At 35.9% G+C, this 25,834-nt stretch overlaps 1 protein-coding gene across 6 annotated transcripts in view; it reads right to left on the bottom strand.

Annotated features, from left to right (window-relative positions):
* PTPRK (protein tyrosine phosphatase receptor type K) overlaps nt 1-25,834 on the bottom strand; it is a 604,460-nt gene that overhangs the window by 135,566 nt on the left and 443,060 nt on the right. For all 6 annotated transcript variants that reach the window (XM_037844170.1, XM_037844174.1, XM_037844175.1 and 3 more), the window contains exon 8: nt 1,415-1,717. In XM_037844170.1, coding sequence (XP_037700098.1) covers nt 1,415-1,717 — 303 coding nt within the window. The remainder of the gene's footprint in view (nt 1-1,414; nt 1,718-25,834) is intronic.

Here is a 25,834-nt window from a genome sequence, read left to right as displayed (position 1 = left end):
TGTTATTAAAATAAGATGTCTAAAGATGATGATAGAATAACTTGTCAATATCTGAGAATGGCCTTTATCTAGACTTAAAGATATGGCTTGGTGCTGTCTTTTATATTTAGACATAAACATTCAAAAATGAAAGTTTACAAATTAAAGTAAAATGAAATCAACTACTATTGGTTTGTAAAATGCAAAAACCTAATTTTTAATCAAATGCATTTTACCAATAGTTGATACAGTGCCGTCAATAGAAAAAATTATTTTTGAACATTTAGGAAGAAAAATTTTATTTAAACTTTTAGTATAGTTCCTACCTCTGTAACATTGTATCAAAAGACAAGGTAATACCTACCGTATGTTGTCACAAACATTGGGACTGGCAGTTTGATGTGCTGAGCCCTCGAGCATGCGACTTGCCCTTATGAAGCTCATTACCACAAAGGAGAGTCTAAAGTTGTATGTAATGGTGCCTAAGAGTCTCCCCCTGAGTACCTCTTTGTTGCTCAGATGTGGCCCTCTCTCTCTCTAACTGAGCCATCTTGACAGGTGAACTCGCTGCCCTCCCCCCTACGTGGGACCCGACTCCCAGGGGTGTAAATCTCCCTGGCAACGCAGAGTATGACTCCCGGGGATGAATGTGGACCCGGCATCGTGGGACTGAGAGTATCTTCTTGACCAAAAGGGGGATGCAAAATGAGACGAAATGGTTTCAGTGGCTGAGAGATTCCAAGTGGAGTCGAGAGGTCACTCTGGTGGACATTCTTGTGCACTATATAGATGACATCTCTTGGGCTTTAATGTATTGGAATAGCTTTAAGTAAATGGCTGAAACTACCAGACTCCAACCTAGCGGTCTGAACTCCTGAAGACAATTATACAATAATGTAGATTACAGGGGGTGACAGTGTGACTGTGAAGACCTTGTGGATCACACCCCCTTTATCTAGTGTATGGATGAGTGGAGGAATGGGGATAAAAACTAAAGGACAAATGGGGTGGGATGGGGGGATGATTTGGGTGTTTTTTTTCACTTTTATTTTTTATTCTTGTTCTGGTTCTTTCTGATGTAAGGAAAATGTTCAGAGATAGATTGTGGTGACGAACGCATAACTATGTTATCATACTGTGGACAGTGGATTGTGTATCATGGATGATTGTATGGTGTGTGAATGTATTTCAATAAAACTGAATTTAACAACAACAACAAAAAAAGACAAGGTAATAAAAGTATGTTCCATTTAGTATTTGGATGCATCTCTGAAGGAAATTAAGCTTTTTTTGTTAAAGGCAAACTTTTCCCAAAGTTAACTTCATTAAGAGAATTTAGCAGATTCAGAGCCCAATTCAGTATTAGGTAATCTAGGGAAAATTTTAGCAAAATTCCATGATTCCCCCTCTTTAAAATAAAGGAGTACAAGCATACCATCTTCATCCGTTTGAATAATTGTCTCTTCACTCTCCTTCCTCCCTTCTGGATTGGTTAGGATCATTTTGAGGCTGACATTTGTATATGGCGGCAGATGGCTCACAACATGCTGAGGGGCTTTGGGGTCCATGTCCAAGCAGTCTGCTTTGCTCTCATTGTGGCCACGGAAATAATGGTAGCAGATAGTGACGTTGAAAGTGTGGCAACGAGTTATGTTGTAACCCAAGGATTCCCAGTCCACAGCAATGCGTCTTGCTTGTATCTCAGCAATCTTTAAAGTCTTTGGGGTTCGCATAGGTTCTGGAAAAGAAATCAAAGATTTAGACAATGTTAACTTTACTATGAATAATCGTGGAAAAACACAACACTGAGTATGTCATAGCATATGCAAACCCAGGGAAACGTAAAAGCTTCCTTTTTATTCTCATTTTCTTTCTTTATTCATGATATTTTCCTTGAAGGTGTCATTTGGGGACTGGGATTTATCAATAGGGAAATAAATAAAATGAAAAATGTAAACAATCCGTAGTACTCAGGAACTTGCTGGAGAAACAAAAACCTGAAAACATGGCCACAATGCCTTTAGAGTTGTTGCTGTTGTCATTGCCTGATGCCATGTCTTTCTTTTCTTTTGTCGTTATCGAGCAAGTGAATTATCTAATGTATCATAATGGATAAGAGTCAACATGTTCTGCTCTATGATTTATCATGTCACCAAGCTATGCCGTATACTAATTACTCTAATTGTAGTACTAAACTACCATTTACAAAAATGACACAGATATTAATTAACATTTATTTCAGTAATGATGTTCGTCAGAGCAAAACAAAATCTGAGAAACATTACAAGAACACATGGATATTCACAGTGTCATCTTTTCTTCCTGATCTTTGTCTGTCTTTTTCTAGGAATACTCGGGTCTGACAATCCATTCACTGTCAACCAAACCAAACTCTGAGGTGGATTTCCACTCAACTGGAAAATGCTGGCAGAACTAGACACTTCAAAGACTGGAGGCCATCCATCATAGCTTCCTAACTGTATTCTTTCCTCATGCAAGGCTAACTTTAATCATTTAACTTAATAAAAATAATTACTCTATGAAAGTCATGGCCATGACAATGTCTACACAGCAAAGAAACCAATACATAGCTTGACCTTAATACATTGATTTAACAAAGTCAAGACCCAAGCCCTGTCTTGCTGCTATTTCCCTTAATGCATTAAGGAGAGTCAATGCACTTGTCAACAAGAAAATAAATAAATAAATAAATAAATAAATAAATAAATAAATAAGACAAAAGATGCCCAACATGGGTGTTTTTTTATAAATTTTCATTTTTTAGATTAAAATCTCAGATCTATAAAAATTATCAGTATGGTACACAAATGGCAAGTGTAAATTGGGATTTCAGTTTGATGTATTTAATGCATGATCTGAAACATACACTAGTGGTCATTTAATATAAAACCTCAAAATAACATATATATATATACACATACATCCATGCAAATGAACCTTCAGTCCAATGTAATGCTTACGTTTTAAATGTTGCCGGCCCATCTGTCCACAGTAGCCAGTCTGCTTATTTGACCACATTTGCTTCATGCGTTACCTTAAGCACTATTAGTAGGTCAGGAGAAAAAAAGTGGCTTTCCAAAAATTTGTAAAAATCTCTCTTTATATATCTAGCTCTATGCTAACAATTTCCCCACCAGGTACAAGAGTGAGTTGGTGGTACTTTTAGCTCCACTGGTTAGACTAAAAAAACTTTAGTGCCACTGCCTACTAACTGGACAGGCAGATATAGTGAAGATCACCCTGGAAATTCCCAGATGATGTTAATATTGTTGCCTGCTAATTAGCAAAGCAGATACAACTCAGGAGCATGTTTATGTTCAGTAATATTTTGTTCTAAAGGCATTCAGAATGAGAAAGTAAGATTCCTTAACATTAGCAACAAGTTTATTTTTAGTAACAGTAAAGAGATTAGGTCATGAGAATGAAGGGAGGGCTTGGAGAAAGAGAAAAAAATTGTTTGCAGTAGCAAATGGGTGAATTCTATAGAAAGTCAGTGCCAGAATTTTTATTCAAAATGCTTTTGACACTGGTGGAAATGAGCACACACATCTTCAAAGGAAATTCCTCCCAAAACAGAGGCTGTCATCCAAATGTTGCCAATTAAATACATTCCCTAAATGTTCTTGGCCTAATCTCATAAATTTCCTAATAACTAGATTCTGATTCTGATTCCAGCTCAGCTTTTATGCTTCCTTCTATTAAATTTTCCCCTAATTTCTGTCTATTGCCAAATCTGCTTCCATGGTAGTTTTAAGATTTGGTGACCTCGATTTGTACCAAATTTGGCCTGTGTACATATTCTTATAGATATTGAAACCATCTTGCTACAGGGGAAAATTCACACACACACACACACACACACACACACACACACAAAATCATGGAGCAATAGGATTGCTCAATGAAAACTAGTAAGAATTTAGTTGAAAACAGTGAATGTGTAAATGAAGTGGTAGAATCCATCATATGAATTCTGTATTTTCTACAGTAATTCTGATTCATATAGGAATATAGCATAGAGAAACGAGACCATCGAGGTAACTTCCAAGGATGGAAATCGGTGTGTCAGAAACAGCTCAAGATGGTACAAGAAAAACCATGAAGTCAAACTGTCTCAGAGCTTTCTTCTTCATTTTGAAATATATACTGAGTACTCATATGGCTCCAACCCTCTCCCCTAATCAATCAGGGGGTTGAAACTGGGTGAAATCTATGAAATAAACATTAACGAAAACCAGCAGAAGAATTAAGCTTAAGGTCCCAAGTGTCTTCATAAACTTGGAGAACAGGGGGGGGGGGGGGGAGAGGAGGGAGCAGATAATATTAAGAAGCAGGTGAAAGAACTAGAACTAGAACAAAACCCAGTCCTTTTACCATTCTACTCTTCTTATTAAGTGCCCTATGGACATTTGTGCAAACAAATTGGCATAAAGCTCTCTTCCATTCATTCAAATACAATAAATTCTAGGAAACCACTTACCTATTAAATTGTTAAAAAGCATATGCAAAGATGACCCTTTTTAGTTTTTTAGTGTATTGGAATAGCCTGAAGGAAATAGCTGAAAATAGCTGAAACTGTTGAACTGCAACCCAGTAGCTTTTATTCTTGAAGACGACTCCATAGCTGTGTGATTATGAAAACCTTATGGCTCCTACTTCCTTTATCCAGTGTATGGACAGATGAGTAGAAAAATGAGGACAAAAAGCAAATGAATAATAGGGAGAGATGGGAGTAGGAATGTTTTTCTTTTTTACCTTAATTTTTATTCTTATTCTTTTTTGTGTGGTAATGAAAGTGTTCAAAAATTGATTGTGGTGATGAATGCACAACTATATAATGGCACTGTGAACAACTGTACTCTGTGGGTGACTGGTTTGTGAATATATCTCAATAAAATTGAATTTTTAAAAAAAGCACATGCAAGAGTAATGTCAGTATTGGGTGGTTTTCTTTATCTTGCCCGCCAATGTGGATCAGCAAGGTTTATTAACTTTTGGTATTCCATTTTCCCTTTTATCACCCTCCTATTTCGTAGCTGTTACAGTAAGAAAGGCTATATTAAATCAAAATGATAAAAAAATGAATGGCAGAAATGTCACACACCAAAACCTATGGCCAATATTATATATAATTAGTAGGCAAATAAAGAAGTAACACATCACTGCTCTCACTTAAATTCTCAATAACTCAAATGAGATATTTTTGGTTGTAATAATTTATGTGTCAAATAGTTAACCTAAACTGATAGGATAAAATGAAGAACTACTTAATAACATGAACAGACAGAACCTCTTGACTTTGAGTCATGTCTCAACAGCAAGATGATTTGATAAGTGGTCTAGATAACAGATATAAGGTAATTGAAATTTTGGGGGTTACTTGCTAAAGAACACATGTGACATGACAGGTCAATAGCCATTGTCCTTTGGTTGCGATAATCTCTAGTAATTCTGATAGAGTTGTGAAAACAAAAGCTTTGGCAGCGACAAGAGAATCAAGGGCAGGGATCACATTTCCCAAGAATAAGTTTTTAATGATAAAACATATTATCCAGCTGTCAGTCAGGGAAAAATAGAAGCTGTCCCAAAGCTCATGCCAAGGAGAAAAGCAAGATGTTGTCAAAGAGGTACACAAACTAAGAACACTGAAGCATGACAGAATATCCGAGCTCCTGGCAGTCTTTTCATCAGAAATCCTAGAAGCTGACTGCAAAGCACAATTTCCATTCCATTTATCTAAACAAACAGAAGGAAAGTGAATTTTCTGACTCCCCCCCCCCTTTCTATCTGAGTGAAAGAGAAAGAATTCAGATGCAATTTCTGAACAAAGGTGAGTTAAAGAAAATAAAGCAAATCATGTCACACCTTCGAGGAGGAAATAAAGCTTTAAGGTCCTCTGTAAAACATCTTTTACTTTTCCCTTTAGATGTTTTCTATTTTTATTCTTTTCCTCATGGTAAGGACTGATGATAACCAAGGTTTTATACTCCACATCTTTCCAATGTTATAACATCATTAGTTTTGCCAAAAAGATTTCATCTTGGCTCCCACGGGTCAAATTGAGTTAATGGTAAGTTGGAGAGATGACTTGATGAGTACTGTAACATGAGGCATAATCATAAGACAATTGTCAGCTCTTTTGGCTGGTGTTTTGGCTGAGCTGCTGATGTGACCCGCTTAGACTGAGGCATGTGGAATGACAGGGAGCACATGGCTCACCCAGTGCCATCAGAACCATACAACGCACATTGGAAAATTCAACTCAAACACGTCATCCTCTCAGCATTCAAGAGACAGACTCAAGTTCATCAGAGTTCTAAGAAAATAACATCTGGACTCTCTTAAAATAATGCCAAGGAAATCATTTGATTTTTAGAGAACAATACTACTGAAGTGACATGGAAAAAAAAGAAAAGAGACAAAGATGCTCTTGTTCATGGGAAATGTATATGTGAAATTATATTGTTTGTTCAAGGATGTGTGCAGCTTGCTCTCATATGTCCAGAAGACAGAGCAATAGATGATGGATGATAGATAGGGAGAGAGGGAAGGAGGGAAAGAAAGAAATGGTGGTGTGACAGGATGTTAAAGTTGGTGGATCGGGGTATTGGGGGAGGGGGGTTGGGGTACGCTGGAGTTCTGTGAATGGGTTTTGTATTGTTTTTGCAACTGTTCCTGTAAGTTTGACTTTATTTCAAAATAAAATTAAAAAAAAAAATTCTATGGAATCCACAATAAAACAACTGGAACTAAAAAAAAAAAAAAAAGGAAAAAGGAAAGGCACCTTCTTAATTTACAGAAGAATATAAGAGAGTAATCTATTTCTGCTGTACAAATAAGCAGTATTTTTCACATTTTTTAGAGAAGTTTTAGGTTTATAGAAGAATCAGGCATAAAATATAAGAGTTACCACATACCACCCTATTATTAATACCTTACATTAGTGTGGTACATGTGTTACAAATGATGACAGAACATTTTAATAACTGTATTATTTATTATATAGTCCAATGTTTACAATAGGGTTCACTGTGTTGTACAGTCCTATGTTTTAAAAAGTTTTTATTCTAGTAAAATATATACAACCTGAAATTCCTTTTACCCACATTGAAATATATAATTCAGTGCTGTTAATTACGTTCGCAGTGTTGTGTTACCATCAGCACTATACATTAGCAAAACTTTACGATCAACGCAAATAGAAACACTTCACAAGCATTAACTCTCCATTCCCTACCCCCTGCCCTGTCCCCTGATAACCTGTATCTAGATTCTGAATCTGTGAGTTTGCTTATTCTAATTATTTTAAGTAAAATCATAAATCAAACACCCAAAATGGTAGAGTGATTTGTATATAATGTTAAAACAAAGAAAAACTAAAATGGAAAACATGGATTCATTATGTGCAATGTAAAAAATAAGATGAATTTAGAGGGGTTGTATACAATGACAGAACTCTACAAGGAATTTCCATACCCTCTTCATCCCTAAAAAGAAACTAAATTACCTACTTCTTAGGTTGCCTACCTACACTTCAGTCCAAAAATGAGGTAAACATTTTGCATTCAAGCACAGTGGCTCGGGAAATTTTATTTTCTGAACAATAAAACACAGACTTTTGGTATGTATGCTTTAAGCATAAGAGCTAATAAAAATAAAATTTAAGACCCAAATTCCCTTCTGTGGTAGTTAATGACCCAATTCTACCTCCCCTTCTTGTATCCACACTGTTTGCCATGTGACTTTGCAAATCCTCACACCAAAAAGATGGGTTCTATTTCCTCACAGGTTGAAAGTGACAGTGTGCTAGTCTCAGCCTCTATCACAAAAAAGCCCTGTATGTTGCTGTTTACTCTTACATCATGTAAGAGTAAGATACATATGGAGCAGAGCTGAGTTGCCCTAGCTGTCTAAGCTGAGGTCAGCCTGGGTCAGCCAGGTAGGAGCCAATCCACCAGCAGAACTGTGAGCCAGCCAAGATCACCATGGCTCCTAGCCAACCATCCCAGAAATGTAAGCCATGCATTCCTGCAGTACTCCACTGAGATTCCGTGGTTCCCTATTGGGCAGCATTTAGATAAGGTCTCTTTTCCTAATCTCTTCTTTGGTGTGAAGATTGTGCCACTGATCTCTCCATAGATCAGTACTTTAAGAATTTTATTTCCCTATTAATGGATTGTTCTGAATCACTACAGGCTTATTTAGTACTTTTTTTTTTAACAAAAGGAATATTAAGTGCTTGACATGTGCCAGTCACTATGATAGGATGATATATGGTTTTTAAAGTGATTTTCAAGACTATGTTTCTGTCTTCATTTCTTGTATTCTCTTTAAAGGCAGGTTCATTTCTTTACTATGCTTCCACAGAGTCCAGTATATTAACCGCAGAATTAATAATAATTCTCTGAGTGATAAAACATGTCAAGAGTTTAGAATGAGCCATAATGAGTATGTCATTTATACATAAACACTATACTTAAAATATTTTTATGTATATCAATATGACTTTGTAGGTTTTATAAAAACAAATCTGTGATATAGTCTAAATTTCTTGACTTCTGAGTGTATAAGTCTGTAGAGAAAATACATTTATATGTAAATTTTTATCCAAATTCCTCCAGCACTGCATAGATGCAGAAATGGTCTCCTAAACTATGTAACAACTATCTACATACATGTTCCCCTCAACTACATAACACCCTTGTAAACATCTTACAGCTCTTGAATGAGTGATCCAGTTGATTCAAAAATCAGAAAATATATCATAAAGTATATTCATTAATGAAATGGTAACAGGGCCCATTTTAAGTGAGGCTTTCTTATGATATGAATCTGCCTATCACCCCCCACCCCCGCAAAACAAAACAAAACAAAACAAAAACAAAGAACTACATTATAATCGTATTCCAAGTATCTATACCACTCATTTTGCTTCTTCAAAGATTATGAGTTTAATTCATAAATTTAGCTCCTTATTTACTTTTCCTAGAAACTTACTAATTAGGCTAATTCTTTTTTTTTAATCATGTATTTGGAGAATGAAGAGAACATGTATGAATTACAACAGAAATAAACTAAGGTCTACAAGTTTCAAAGTGATCTTGGCTACTGATAAGCCCTAACACATCTTTTAACTTTATAAAATGCAAGCACCTAGTAATATACCTGCTTCAGAGGAACAGGAAAGGCAGATAAGGACTGCAGGGTGCAGAATTATTTGTCCATTTCCTTTTCTGAAGCCACCATTTATTCTCTGCTTTCATGCATGATTAACAGCTTGCAGATCCTTCACATGTAATCAATAGTTGTGAAGTTTTATATTAGGTTTAGAGATTAGAGAGCCTTGATTATAAATTTTATTGATTTGTACAGCTTAGCTACAGAAATCCCTGTGCATTTTTTAGAGATTAAATTAAAAGGAGATATATGGCCTACCCACATGAGAAATGCCAGCGTGATTATTAGGTGTGACCTCTTTATGAGTATTCCTCTGGATAAAAAAAAAAAACAAACAACTATCTGGTGCATAAAAACATGAATCAGCATGTCAACAAACATCAAGCTGAGAGAGTAAACACAGTGAAAAATGTGACAAAAAGAATTACAAAACCACAAAGAAACCTTCCAGAGACTATAATTAATACCAGGTGACTTGTAAGGATTCATTGCCTCAGCTCATTTGTAAATTAGGTAATTGAAACAGATAAGAATAATGAGGGAGGATTGTGGGAAGACAGAGGGGTAGGAAGCTCCAGGAATCAGTCCCACCACCAGAACAACTAGTAAACAGATAGGAAGGGTCTGAATCAACTATTTCAAAACCAGGGGTCCAGCAGAACTGTGTAGAGCACCCAGGGGAGAACGGAAGGAAGAGGCCAGTAAATTATGATAAAAAACAGCAAATTCCTCTCATCTCGCGGTGGTTATCAGCACCCATCCCCACTCTCGTGCAGGCCACAGCATGGTCCAGCATGTGGCAAAGCTTGCTGGTGTCAGAAAAGGACATGAAACTCCACTTCTCCAAGATGCAGGGGAGAGAAGAGCTTGGATGAGTGGGGTGGTGCAGGCCAGTAATTGATCATGGCGTTTAATTAGCTACTTCGGATTGCTGGGGGCAGGGCTCTTGGGGACAGCCATTGCTGCATTTCTCACCAGACAAACGTGGCTGAGGAAACTTCAGAGCTTCAGAGGAGGGGTGAAGGGCTGCATTTGCTGGGCAGGTCAAGAAAGCTCACTTTTGGGGAATATGGAATTAACTCCTGGTGACCTTCCTGGCTTCTCCCTCCTCCCCTCTCGGGGATAGTTTGAAGCCAGCCTCACTCCACTGTGGATTCCTAGACTGACTTGGGAAACTCCTCTCCAGCATGACTCCTCCCAGAATTTACATTCCAGGCAAAAGCAGCTTCAGATAACAAAAGCACCATAAGAAACAGCTGAGGCCTGGGACAAAGGCTTACGTGCATTAAGTCCATCCGTGGAACACCCAGGAGAGGAAGAACTGTCTCATGGGAAATAGAAGGAGGATTCAAAAGTCTGTAAACAGGGAGACTCCTGAGAACACCAGCAAGCACAAACCCAGGACAAGACACAGGCCAAGAAAAGACAGGGAGATCACCACATTTTGCGTTTGCGTTGGACAAACTTTCCTGGTAGGAGTACTGACACTTAAGAAAATCTGTCATATCACCACCTGGTTATAAATTCAAGAAACAGACATATAGGGATCAAATCCCAGAGATAACATCTTAAAATAGTAAAATGTTCAGGGTGCAACAAAATATTTACAAGACAAACAAAGAAACAGGAAATGATGCCCACCCAAAAGAAGAAGATGAAAATCCAGAAAATATTGGTGACGAAGACCAGACTGGTGAGCATACTGGAAAAAGAATTTTTTAAAAAATGATCTTCAATATCCTCAGAGAGATGAAGGAAAATACAGAGAAAGAATTAAAGGTTTCTTAATTCTTTATCATAAAGAATTAAAGGCTAGCAGGAAAATAATGAATGAACAATATGACAATCTCAATAAAAAGATAGAAATTTTAAAAGGGAACTGAACAAAACTACCAGAGTCAAAGAATACAATAACTGAAATGAAAATTTTCCAGAAGGGTTTCAACGGCAGACTGGACCTGTAGACAGAATCAGTACATTCGAAGGCAAGTAGAAAGAAGGCTGAGGAGTAGAAAGAAGAATTATAGAAAAGCTAATATAGACTAAAAAATCTCTTGGACAGCATCTAGTATACCAATATATGCATTATGGGTATCCCAAGAGACAAGAAAGAGAGAAAAGGGAAGAAGGAATATTCAAAGAAAATAATGGCAGAAAATCCCCCAAGTTAGCAAAAGATGTGAATATGCACATCCAAGAACCCTAGAGAACACCAAACAGGATAAGTGTGAAGAGAAAAAGATGCCATGCAACATATTCATCAAACTGTTGATTGTAAAGGACAAATTCTGAAAATTGCAAGAGAAAAGCAATGTGTTATGTACAAGGGAGTTCCAATTAGATTAACTGCTGATATCCCGTCAGAAATCATGAAGGCAAGAAGGCAGTGGGTTACAATCCTGAAAGTCTTGAGAGCAAACAATTGCTGATCAGGAATTTTATATCTGGAGAGAATTACTTTCAAAATGAGGGTGGGATTAAGGCATTCACAGATAAAGAAAAGCTGTGGGAGTTCATCACCACTAAACTTATCCTACAAGCAGGTTCTTCAGATCGAAAAGAAGAGACACTAGGCAGTGGATTAAAACGGCATAAAAAAACAAAGAGCTCCAGTGAAGGTAACCAACCTTCACATTTATGGCCAACTGATTTTTTGACAAGGGAGAAACCAACCCTCAATTGGGGAAAAAATTTTTTCTTCAACAAATGGTGCCGGGAAAACTGGATCTCCATTTGCAAAAGTATGAAGATGGACCCTCTGCAAACCCAAATCTGTAATACCAATTCCAGCCCTTCCCTTAAGATTCTGGTTCTGAATTTCCAAATGCCTGTAGAAGAAGGATGTTCAAAGGCAGTATTTTTAAAACAAGATTCATTCCAACCTTCTTACTTTAGTCCCAAGAGTAAAACTTGAAGACATCATCAGCTCCTGTTTCCCACATAGACCCTCATTGGTAACCAAATGTATTTGCCACAGCATTTCATAAGATCTCCTGGTTGGCTCTGTACATTTTGTTAACCCAGGCCCTAATTTCCTCTCACCTGAATTACTGGGAATTCTTGCTACCACAAATACCTTCCTAAAATCAACACCTTCCTAAATCAACACCTTCCTAAGTGCAACTCTGATTACATAACTTGTCTATTCAAAAAATTGCCATGGGATTCCTAGGCTGAACAAATCAAGTAAAAACCCTGCATCCTACAAGCCAAGGGTATCCTAATAAATAGTGCTAACTTTATTTCATAAATTCTGCAAATGCCTTGCACTCTTACCAATATACCCATTAAAACCCAAAGCTTATGTGGAGCTGCTCAACACTTGTACCATGGCTGATTTCATTCTACCTACTTTGAATACCTTCTCCAGGTATATCTACTTAAAGCTTTCAACGTCCAGTTAAAAATACTATCTTTCCAATGAAAACTTAGCCAGGAACTCTGACCTAGTGATAAATGATCAGAGATTTTTGTCTGTACCTCTTTGAAGCCAAAGACAAAATGTCTTGTGTTCATTTTGTGTGTCTATGCATTCAGGTCACCTATATTAACATGCAAGTCCTTGATATCTGAAACCATGCCCGGCATAGAGGTAAATAATACATGTAAGCAGGTCTTGAAGAAATAGTGCTCAATACATAGGCGATAAAATAATTAAGCAACTAATGTGTTTGCAATATATAGCAGACCTTTAAAACATAGAAGACATTCCAATATCAGTTCCTACTAAACCACTTAAATGTAAAGAACAATTGCCTTTAACAAATGTTTTCCAGCTGAGTGCAAATGGGGCAGACTCATTGTTCAGAATCCAAAGATGAGTACAAGATTGTAGGATTTACAATGCCATGAAGGGGCAGGTCCACAAACAGGTAAATTGTATTTTACTGTGGCAACAATAGAGCACTATTGGACCAAAGAACAAATGAAATTTACCTATTGCTGATGAAACAATAACATGTTTCATCACAGAAGTAACAACCAAGCTCTTTTCCAAAGGATGAGTAGGTGTTTTCACTTTGAGGGGAGAGGGGATAAAGTGCCTTCAGAAACAGGGTCATGGCAGATGCTCACCATCTTTTCCAATAAGAAAGGAAAACTACTCTCCACTCCCTTCCAGTATTTCTCTATTGTTATAATCATTCATCCCTGGCTGAGCAAAAGGTGCATGGGGAAAGAAAATGCTTTTGGATATTAACCTCCAGTTGAACCTCCCCCTGAGCTCCACACTCGTATATCCGATTACCTGGTATCTCAGCTTGGTTGTCTAATGGGCATCTCAAACTTAAATCTTCAAATCTGAGCCAATGTGATTCCAGTGTTCCCCATCTTAAAACAACACCATTATCCCCAGGTTGCCCAGGTCAAAAACCTTGTGTTCATCCAAAGGCTTTGCTTTCTCTAGCATCTCACATTCATTTCTTCAGTCAATTCTTTCCCATCTATCTGCAATGCATGTTTAAAATCTAATCACTTATCACCACTTCCACCATTGCTTTCTTTGATCTTAGCCACCACCAACTAGGGCTGGAATTAGTGAAAATGCCTCCAAAGTAAACTGGAATGAACGCCTGCTACCTTTTATTGCCCTTTTCCACACTGTTAGAGGGATCCTGGAAAACCTTCCAGGGACTGTCACCTCACTCTGAGTAACAGTGACAGTCCTCACAATAGGTTTTTAAGCCCTGCACTCTCTGCCCCACTCCCTCTTTAATCTCATCTCCTCTGGGCCTTGATCCTTGACTCAACCACATTGGCCTCCTTCCTGTTCCTCAAATATACCAGGCGTGTTCTTGCCTCGGGCAAGCACTTGCTCTCCTCTCTACTGAGAATGTTCTTTACCCACATATCCATTTCTCTCATCCCCTCACCTCCAACATGTTTTATTCAAATGTCACCTTCTCAGTGAAGATGTCATTGACCATCTTATAAAATCCGACGTCCCTTTATTACTTCATTTTTCTCCCTAGCACCATTTAATTGCATTTACATTTTACTTATCTTGATTATGCTCTCTATACTAAAATGTACATAATAATTGATCAATATATCTTGGGGTTGATGAATGATTGCATGAATGAATATATGAATTAATGGATCTTTGTAACTTCTTCAGTCGGTAAGTTCCTGGCTACAATTTTTTGCTGAATGAAAATTACATTTTAATATTACAAAACCCACCCAATAAAACCGATGTCTGGATTTAGTTATAAAATGGAATCTGAACAAATGATAAGACCCATTCCCCAGAAAGACTCAACATGTTTTAATGCTTAAAAAGCAAAGTAAAGATTTCAACTTGAATAACAAAAATATCAAACTGCTGGGTGAAAAGGTTACTGTAGAGCTTTGAAAAATTAAGGTAGGAAATTTCTGACAAAAGGAAGTATATATTTAAAGTTTGAAATTTGAAGTCCTTAAAACATTTTATCTATTGCGAAAATGAAGCTATTTAATCATATTCATTCTGACTGCCTTTTATTATTATTATGTTTTGATCTTAAAAACATTGCTTAAAAATTTTTCTCAAATAGGAAGTTTCTCCAGGGCAAGGAACATATTTACTACTTCACTTATTTCTTCGTCAATGCTAAGCAAAGAGCAAGAAAGCAGTGAATAAATAGACTTTAAATAATTTTACCCTAAAGGAAATGATACGAAATCTAAGGACTTTGAACATAAAATAACTCATCAAGACAGAGAGAGAAAAAAAAAATCCATGAGATCAATCAATGTTATTTTCAAAGTGTAGGAAGAACAGACCTTTGGTATCTTAGATTATTTGATATTCCAGCTTTAAAATTAGATGTCCTATATAAATTGAATCTAATTCACAAACAACTGATTTTGTTTTAGGTTATATTGTAGAACAGATAGTGTCAATAAATGCACGTTGAACTTCTTTTTCATGTGCATGGAGACCTAAAGAATTAGTTCTTTAATTGGAGTCCGAGTCATCGCTGTTTACTGTGAATTCACTCATGGCTTTGCTCAGTTTTACTCAGACTTGTTGCCAATTATATTCTGATTCCTGAGGTCAAGTAGCTTTATGCATTGATTTTAACTGATATTGGCCTGATTATTAGTGGCCTAGAACAAGTTTCACAAGAATATGCCTAGTCTCTATGTATTTTAACAGTGATAGATATCTTAAGTTACTGAGTTAAGCCATGATGGGAAGACAGAGAAAAGGCCATATATGTGTATGATGTAGGTTAACAGAATGGGCTGCAGAACCAGGCTGCCTGTTACTTAAGTGTACAGAATGGGAAAAAGGATAATTCCTACACCTCATAGGTTTGGAGTAGGGACAAAATAAGACACTAATATAAAATGCTTAGAAAAATAGCTGACACACTTTATGGATAAATATGGCTATTAATTTTACTACAGTTATATTATAGTGTATATATTTTAATTTAGGGTATATATGTATATATTAATTGTATAAAGTATAATTGCAGTACATATATATTAATTTTATTGTAGTTCCCTATGTTAGTGCTCCAGTAGCATTATCACATATGAGAATAAGATCCTTGCAAGGTTTAAGAAGAGATTGTATTTTTTCAAACTCAACTGTCACCTGTGGTTATTTATTTATCTTCTACTCCCCATGTAGAAAGAAAAAGGATTAATTTATAATTTTCAAAAGGTCATGGTAATTAATTTAAAAAAAAAAAAAAAAAAAAAAAAAGCTTGGTTTCTAGATTACCTGTCCATTTTCAGGTCCTTGAATAATATGTGCGTAAAGTACTAGGAAAATATCTAACTCGAGATAAGAACAGCACAGAAATCTACCAAATAGAAAACTTTACCAAAAAAATAAAAATAGATATTTCCACTGAACACAAAGATTTTCTACTAAGCTGAACTCCTGGGGCTTACCCACTCACTTCCATACAAGAATGCAAACTTCTCTCTTTCTCTGCAAGTGAAGTTTTCAATACATCATTAAACATTAGTACTTAATACTTCTAGAATTCTTGTTTTGAATCTAAAGCTATAAGGAGAATTGTTTAAAGGTTTTAAATTTATTTATCTTCTGTTTGAATGGTTGCATATGGACATTCCCAACATTCTAATATTATGATCAACCTGAAGCAATTCATAAAATTCCAATATTCTCTAACGTTTTCTTGGAACATTTTAGTATGTTTTCTGCAAATCTAAAAAAAACAAAACAAAACAAAAAAAATCATGGTAAGTACAATCTGAGCACCTAAGAAAAGGTATTTTGCTATGAATTCTTCAAATTCAGATTTAATTTAAAAGAAAAATCCAAGGAGTTAATTTGCTGATTGATCTTAAATTAAAATGAACATGTGTTTGAATATAGGAGAATATATTCAGACACCTACTAATATTTCTGCTAAGTAAACCAAATTAAACAATTCAAATAATTGTGAATTATATGAATTCATATAAGGTTGCTGACACTTCATTATAGCAATAAGTTTGCCTATTTATTGTGTGCTTGCATGCTTATAGGAAAACATGTATAGCATAATTGAAGGATCTTTAAAAAAGCAATTGGCGTATGGTATTTCCATCTCTTCCACATTTTTCTTTTATACACTTTGAGAATTCAGAGCACCAAAATTTTGAAAACTTTTTCAAAAGTAAAGTATTACCTCATTTCTATGGTGATCACGGAATGAAATATACCAGAAACATATTTTTAAAGTATTTTAAAATATCCTCTTTGGTTTGATTATTGTAACCATTTAGGGAATCATTTTTGAAAAAAGTCATCCATACCTCCCTGACATCTTAAACAACGTATATTGAAAATTTTAATAAAATAAGTATTTGATCTCATCATCATGATTGTGGTTTTATTATATGTACCCACACAGCTGTGATCTTATAGGCTATTTAATCTATGAAGAACAGTTACTCTTATACTAAATAGCAAAATTGGTACATTTTTGAGTTTTTTGGTCTAGTTTGTTTTAAAAACACTCTCCTTTCTTAATGTCATTCTCTTGGTAAAGCTATTACTCCCCAATCTGAATATCTGTCAACTTTGAAAATGCCTTCTCTCTCCTAAGAAGACAGTACATTTTATGACAACAGGAATTATGTCGTATTTCTTTGCATCAGTCATGAGTCCAAGCATATTGTCACAGTGCAGTTGCTTATTTAAAAAGGCTAATGAATGAAAGAATAACTTCATTAATTTTCAATAAATGGAACCATTAAATATGTCTCCTTTTAAGAATACAATCTCATTTTTTGATGGCTTTCCCTTGAGTGAGCATAAGTTTGTATTAAGTCCCTATGCCTAAAAAGTCAAGTGATGGGGAAATAAGTAGTATTTACCCAATGTCTTTAAATATTATTTATGTTCAGGTAAAAGAGCAATATAATTGTAAATCAAAGAATTATTATTTTATCAAAAAGTGAAACAAGAAAGAATAGTGTTAATAGTGCATCATTTTGCCTTAATTGAATCACACATACTATTTCATCACCTTCTTTTAAAAATGCAGTGAAAAATCACAATACTTGTGACAATTTGTAAAATGAGGATTTTAAAGCTTTCCCAATGCACATGCTGATTCCCTCACTGTGGATCTGCTTCAGTGAATAAGGACTCACATTAGACGCAAAATTGAGATGGTACCTCCCGCTGAGTAAGAAGGCAGCCTGCTTCAGGGGCACGTGCCAGGGACTGAGTCTCAAGAGGCCTCTGTTTTCCCTCCCTCCCTCCCTCCCTCTCTGTCTCTCACTCACTCTCTCCCTCCCTCTCATTCATTCACTGTTTCCAATTCTTAATGCAGTAACATTCATAAAGCACAAAACTTCCCATGTTAACCATTTTCACATGTACGATTCAGAGATGTTAATCACATTCAAGATATTGTGTTACTATCATCAACAACCATTATCCAAACTTCTACATCACCCAAACTGATTGCATTTAGCAATAGCCCCTTATTCCTCTCTCCCAGCTCCTAATAACCTGGTAATCCACTTTCTTTCTTGACGAATTTGCTTATTCTAGATATTTCATATACATTGAATTCATATAATATTTGTCCTTTTGTGTCTGGCTCACTTCACTCAACCTGTCTTCAATGTTTATCCTTGTTATAGCATGTATCAGAACTTCATTCTTTTTTATGGCTAATATACCATGGCATGGATATACCACATTTTGTTTACCCTTTCGTCTGCTGATGGATACTTGGGTTACTTCCATTTTTTGGCTACAGAGCATAATGCTGCTATGAACAGTAGTATACAAATATCTGTCTGAGTCCCTGTTTTCAATTCTTTTGGGTATATCCCTAGAAGTGGAATTGCTGGGTCGTATGGTAATTCTCTGTTTAACTTTCCAAGGAAATACCAAACTGTTTTCCACAATAGTGACACCATTTTACATTTCCACCAAGAATGCATGAGGGTTTCTATTTCTCCACATCTTCACCAACATTTGTTATTTCCTGACTTTTTAATAATAACCTTCCTAATAGGTGTGAAGGGATATCTTGTGGTTTTGATTTGTTTTCTCTTAGACACAATCACGTTTCTTTTAATTTATCAAATGTCTCATCATTGTGATTTTTTTTTAAGTTGACATGGATTTGAAAATTAATCTCAACTGCTTCATTATGCCACCAGGCCATGTAAAGATCTAACCAAAACCATGAATAGTAAAAAATGTGCTTCACTCTTAATTAGTTACTCCTAAGCAAATTCTAAACCTGATTGTGCAAGTATTGACCGTGTAGAAATTGTACTAAATTTATTGCTTCCTCCATATGATGATAATTTAGTCATTTTAATGAATAAACATGAGCTTAAACAAGGAAACACTGTTGTTAAAAATGCAATAAAATAACAAAGGGAGCAAAACAAAATTTAAAAGTTTAATGTGATTACCTAATGTAGAAAAAAGGGGGAAGTATCTAGTAAGTATTAAATATGTACTATGTGCTATGGAGAAAGTTTTAAGTATATTAGTTCATTTATGACCATAACAACAATAAAAGGCAGATTGCTCCCTGATTTAAAGAAGAAGAAACTTAAACTCAGAAGGATTGAGTAGTTCAATGATGGCTGAGCCAGAATTCATATCCATTTTTGTCTGATGTGAAAACAATGCTCAGTGTATATTAAGAAATCTGGAAAATATAGGCAATGATATGTAAAAAGTTTTCCACGGAAAAAGACTGAAACTTACCAGAACATTAAAAATTTTTTAAAACCTACTATGTGCCAGTAATGACACTTACTTTATCATGTTGTGATAATAACTGAATAACAAAGAGTAGCTAAATGCAAATGAATAGTCACATCAGCATTGTAAATGAGTTCCATCCTTCTTGTCTTGCCCTCTTTCCTATGTTTCAGAAGTTTGAAATGTAAGATCAATTATGATTTTCAAAGTAACCCACTTACAGTTTAAGTTGTTACATTATTAATGAAACATACCTGCAATAAAGACTACGTTGGTGCAGTTGTCTCATCCAACTTATTTTCAAGCTGTATGTGCTATTATTACATATGTTAAGTATGTTTTTTAAATTATTAGTCTTGTTGCTATATGGCAACTATAAAAATGTATCCAAGTCTCAGAATTGGTTCACTGAGGCATAAAAAATGTGATGAACATTTAATGTAGGGCTGTTAATTGCGTTCACAATGCTGTGCTACCATCACCACCATAATGTAAACGATAGACTATAGTTAATAGTACAATTACAATAACATTCCTTCATCAACTGTAACAAATGATCCACAATAATGCAAGATGTTGATGATGGGGGATGGGTATATGAGAAATCTGTATTTTCTGCATGAATTTTCTGTAAACCTACAACTTCTCTAACAAAAGAATATTAAAAATATGATAAACAAAGGTCCTTAATACAGAGTGAAGAGGAGTCCAACGTCTAAACATCTGTGAATCTCTATGTGCTAGAAAGGGAAAAAAAAGGAAACGCAACATGAGTAACTGACACTTGGACTTTCTTAAATTGGAAACCCATTCATCCTTAGATCTCAGTGTACTGTCTATAATAAAATATCAAATAGTGGCTTGAATCCATTGACACTTTTCTAGCATTTTCAAAACAAACTCTGCAACCTCTGTAGTAAACCCAACAAGTTCCTACAGAACAAGAACAAAATAAAGCTTCCCATCAAGAAATAGATAACAATTGTCAACAAAGATGAGAAGGGACCAAAAGCGCAGACGTCAAAATGACTTCCCTAGAAGCAAAAGCAAGTAAATTCACAAGATTCTGGAGAGGCTTGTAAAGCCACTGAGAAAATAAATGATAAATGTTACACACACAGTAATATCGGGAAAAGCTATTGACAAGATGCCTTTATTAACAAACACTGTCAGCCTCTGCATATCAAGTCCACTTGGAGGAGTATACAATGTGGAGGAGCACTTCCTGTCTCTTGGAAGTAGAAGTAGACATTTCATTTAATGGCTGAACAAACCACTCATGTGCAGAGGATATGCTCTTGATGGACATAGGGAATAAACTTGAGGGAAAGTATGCAATGAACATTGGCATAAGCCATCCCAGAAAACCAGGACTACACATGCAGGGAAGAAGCAGTGGATACAATAGACTGGCCCATAATTATGTATGCAGAGGGGAAAGTTGGCACTTGGAGAAGAGAATTAGACAATACTTGAATGATAACACACATTCATTGGGAACAGTCAAGAAGTAAACATAGTATCACCTGATCTAGACTCAGTGATGAAGGAAACAATATTGTGAATATAATCACCTTGAATTTTCAGTGTGTCGAGTGAAGAAATGGACAGTGAATGCAAGACTGCCTCACCATACTGAACTATGCTATCCAAGGGGAAATAAAAGTTCTCAAGGGTGTTCAAAATGAAGGATGGCATAAACACATTTCTTTCTGAAAATGATCATGCTATTAAAGAGCATTTCAGTGATTTCAGGTGGCATGTCCTAATAGCCTGATTTCAGCAATATGTTCAATTTATTAAATAATCTAAACCTATCTCTTCAGGGCCAAAATACCATCCTATTTAATTTTGAGGATCAGAAAGATTTCTTAAAATGACTAAACAGCAGTATCGAGGAAACATTGCTGCAAATTTGACTCTTATTCAACACATAATGGTTTTCTATATTCTTAGAGAAAGTAGTTGGCATCCTACTGATAGGTGTATTTAAAAAAAAAAAAAACATCCAATGCTGCAACAAACCACGAGAAAATAGTTCCTAGTCCTGAATGCAATGGAAGAGTATATTAAAACCCTTTTGTTGTTATGTCCTAAGTTAAAACATTTAACCCTCCAAGTTCTGAGTAAGATATGCTGGCTAACTTCGATTCCGACAGCTTGTCAAAATTAGTTTCCAGTAATTTCTGGTTCCACATTAGCTCCAACGATTCAGAACTATCTGCCTGAGTCAACAAACACTTGCTGGAGATCATTCCCATTGACCTGCAGTTATGATTTAGTATTTACTAAGTTAGAGGAAACAAGGAATAAGAAAAACTACAGATTGGTTATAGAACTTAAAATGTGCCTCAAAATGTTCATCTAACATCTGCATACAAATAACATGAAAATTGCAATGAATAACATTCTTTCTGATATGAAATAAATGCTATCATTTTAAATGTAAATGTAGTTTGAATTTGCTTAAAAATTTCCCTATAAACTGTGCTTTCCAAGTTGTATTAAATTCTCATGTCATCTATACACAACGAAGTTGTGAATAACATCAACCTACTGGATAAAGGTCCAAATTCCTTAGTACAGCATCTAATACCCTCAATTATCCCTGCAGGCTCTGCTTCCCTCTTCACTGTGTTTGTTACCACTGCCAGATTCTTACCTTTTCATATTTCTGGTGTACCAAACACTTTTCATATTTCTGGTGTACCAAACAACCTGTAATTCTCCACATCCACGTTTTCTTACCCCTGTAATGCTGTTCTTGGCGTTTTCTCTGATATAATGTCCTTCTCTCCCCAGTAACCCTTTCCTCTCCCAACAATCTCTTCAGGCTATCTTCTCCTTGTCAACCCTTAATATCACTTAGTGCAGGTGCAGGAAGCCTTCCCTGATCCCACATCTCTTTGCTCAGTTAGATGGCTTTCCGATGCTTTGGGATACTGATATTACTGAACTTACACTTTTAAAGTGATCAGCTTGCTGCCTCTCTCTACTGCAGGAGTGTGAAAACCTCTTTATTTCTCTTCATTTTCATATTCTCAGAATATAACATAGTTGCTAACATACAACAGGTGATCCACAAATGACTTACAATGAATGAATGCTCAATTTTACCTGAGAAAATTGAGGGGAAGGTGATGGTAAAAGATTCCTAGAGGAGGAGATTCATGTTAAAATCCTGAAAATGGAGGCTTGTGAAAGTTTTAATTTTGGTGTTAGAGCTTTAATAAATCTGCTTTTCAAATGTTAAATTCATGTCACTACTTTCACTCTCCATCTTTGAGGATGAGTGGGGAAGTATGTCTTGATGAACCAGCCAGCTGGCAGTTACAGATTGGCTTAGCAAAGCAATTACTTTTAGAAATGGGCTTTCACTTAATACTCAAATGTTTTAATATACTGTTCTTAAATTTGTAATTTATTTTCAATGACACCAAACCCTTGCTTTCTGCCCTGAGTTTGGATTACACTGATGAAAGATGAGAAAATTAATACAGAGAATGGAAAAAAAAAATGTCACATTAACTGCAGTCAAGGCTAATGCAGAAGGTGCAGTTGGTTGAAGTGCACATTATAACTTTCTTGGATGAAAGCACACTAAAACAAAATAAAGGTACTGAAGAATTAGTACTTTTTAAGTCAACGTGAGATCCTGAAACTTAATTTATCATGGAGAGAACATACTTGAGTAAGTTGGAATTAATTTTTATTGGCTTAGCAAAGGTAAGACGGAGTCAACATAAAATTAAATGTATCACAGGTTTGGAAGTCTGGGAGAGTTCTTGACAAGTTCTCTGGGCTGGCAATGCCTTGTCATGACAAGATCATTTTCAAAACACAACATACAAATGCTTCTGTGTACTTAAAAATATCTCTAGGGGAAGAGGAGTCATAATCTCCCTTAATAATTCAGGAAGCCTTTTTTACATGGATGCCAGATATAGTTTTTAGCACATCAAGTTCAGAGGACATATTCTGTGTTCACTTCAGTGGTCAATTAGAATAGCCTTAATTCATGGGGAAATGCAGTTTGTTTTCTTACAGGCAACTGAGACTCATGTTAGCAAATGAACTCATCATCTCCCATCTTTTTTCTCAAACTGGTTCCTTCTTCTATAGTCACTGATTCATTTGCTCAAACCTGAAAGTCACTCTTGGACATAATAGTTCTATGAAATCAAACCCTAAATCTTACTGTTTGATACACTGAAATTCATCCCTTCCTCATGACTTCCAGGTCTCACACCAATGAAACAGCCTTCTAACTAATCTCCTTTTTTCCAGTACTATCTGCCTTCCCTTTGTTTCTAATTACACAGAAAACTACCCTCAGTATAACAGTGATACAAAAACAGACAAAAAACATATCTATGGTACAGTTCCAATTAACTAAACCTAGGTATAATATACTTACGCACATACAGACAGGAGAGAGAAACTGAATTTCACCAAAGTGCTACTAGAGCTATTGGAGTGATGGGATTATAGATTATTTCTGTCCTACATTTATTTCACTGTTCCCTTAAGAAAAACTATTGAATTCTATTATATGTCAGATACAGAGAAAGGCCATAGAAGTCAAGATAGCACAGTCCATTGAGGAAAGAAATATTTAGTTACACAACCACTATTTAATTAGCAAGTATAATCTGTCAGGTGTTGTTTAAACACAAGGGATGCTGCAGTGAAGAGTAGAGACAAGATTCCTGGTCTGGAGTGAGCATTCCGGGGACAGAAATAGATGTAGGAGGAGAGTAGGGAGGGGCAGAAAATTAACAACTAACAAAATAAACGAATGAGATAATTCCAGGCAGAAAGTCCCTGGAAGAAAAGGAAACTGAGTGATGTAATAGCAGGTAACTTGGAAAGGGAAAGAAGACCATGTTGGATGAAGGAAGGTCTCTCTGAAAAGATAAATTTGACCCAAATGATAGGAATGAAGTGGCTGTGCAAGCACCTGGATGAGATACACACGCACATATACACACGCAGAACAGAAAACTACATAATGTGTATGTGTAAATGTATATATGTACACACATATATGTAGTGTTACTGTGTGTATGGCATTCCTGATATTGTGTGTATATATGTGTGGGTGTGCATGGTAAAATTCTCCTCTAGACAAAATTGGGTTTAGTTCAAAAGTAGCTCCAGAAGCAGAGGAGTCATAATCCTCCACATAAACACCCATATACAAACACACACATATATGCATAAATACACATGGGTATACATACAATTCTTAATACTATATGCACACACACACACACAAAAATATACATACACATGGACACACATAATTCACTGGTATCATGTATATCATGTATTGTTTGATGAAAATTGTGATTGATGTTGTAAAGGAAAAGTGCAGGAAGCTATGACAACATACAACAGGGAGCTCTGATGGAAAATAAGCATCAAGAAAGGCTCCCCTGAAGAAGGACCATGCTAATTGCCCCTTGAAGGAAGAAAGAGTTGATTAATCAGAGTTGTTGGGGAGTATTACAGGCAGACAATAGAGCAACCCATGGGGGCTATGCAAACTGAGGCCAGATATGGTGGGAGAAAGAAAATAGGCGCATGGAGGTGATGAGGCTGTGAAAGAGGTAGTGAACTGTCAAGCTGTGCCACATACATAAGGATTATGGTCTTAACGTCTTGTGTAATCACCTGTCTGTTCATATGTGTCTTAATTTATGATTGAAAAACATTAAATGAAAATACTGTGGTATTACTAAAACATAATCCCATCATGTCATTCCTCTGCTACCTGTCATATTCAGGATAGTGCCAAACACACTCGGATGTACACCAAGCACTCTGCATTCTGGACAAGTTGGGCTACCTGGCCGTACCTGTCACCACACCCAACAATCACTCTGGGCTTTAGCCATCCCAAATGGATCAGTGTTCCTGACGGGACACCATCCCTTTCTTTCTGTGTTTTCCCATCAAACACACTTATAGAGGACATTTAGAACTGAGGTCCCAGTTCCTATAGCAAGTCCTCCAGTCTCCACATCCTCTGTGCTCATACACAAAATCAGGGTTTTCCAACCTGCCTCAATTTCCCTGGGTCTGTCTCCCTGGCCCAACTCAAATATGCACTCAGCTAAAATAGTGCAGAATGCCTAAAAATACAGCAAGTAAACAACCACAAGAAAAATGATTTTATCAAGGAAAATGGATTATAAAAATGAAATGTGAAAGTGCCTGGTATATAATAGAAGACATTTAATATTAATTAAGTGAGTGAGGAGAGAAATTTCCCACTACAGTTTTATAGAGGTCTTTTTTCTATGAAGAGAGGGAATATGAATATGTTTTACTTCAAGGTTGATAGAATTATGACATGGAATAATACATATGAAAAGAATTTGCAAACAATAATATTTATATCATATTTATTAGGTTGGAGTTCATAATTTAAAAATATGAATGTTCACATGTTCCTATTGTTCA

The sequence above is a fragment of the Choloepus didactylus genome, chromosome 7 (assembly GCF_015220235.1).
Source record: "Choloepus didactylus isolate mChoDid1 chromosome 7, mChoDid1.pri, whole genome shotgun sequence".
Lineage (NCBI taxonomy): Eukaryota > Metazoa > Chordata > Mammalia > Pilosa > Megalonychidae > Choloepus > Choloepus didactylus.
This window is presented reverse-complemented; position numbering and strand designations above follow the sequence as displayed.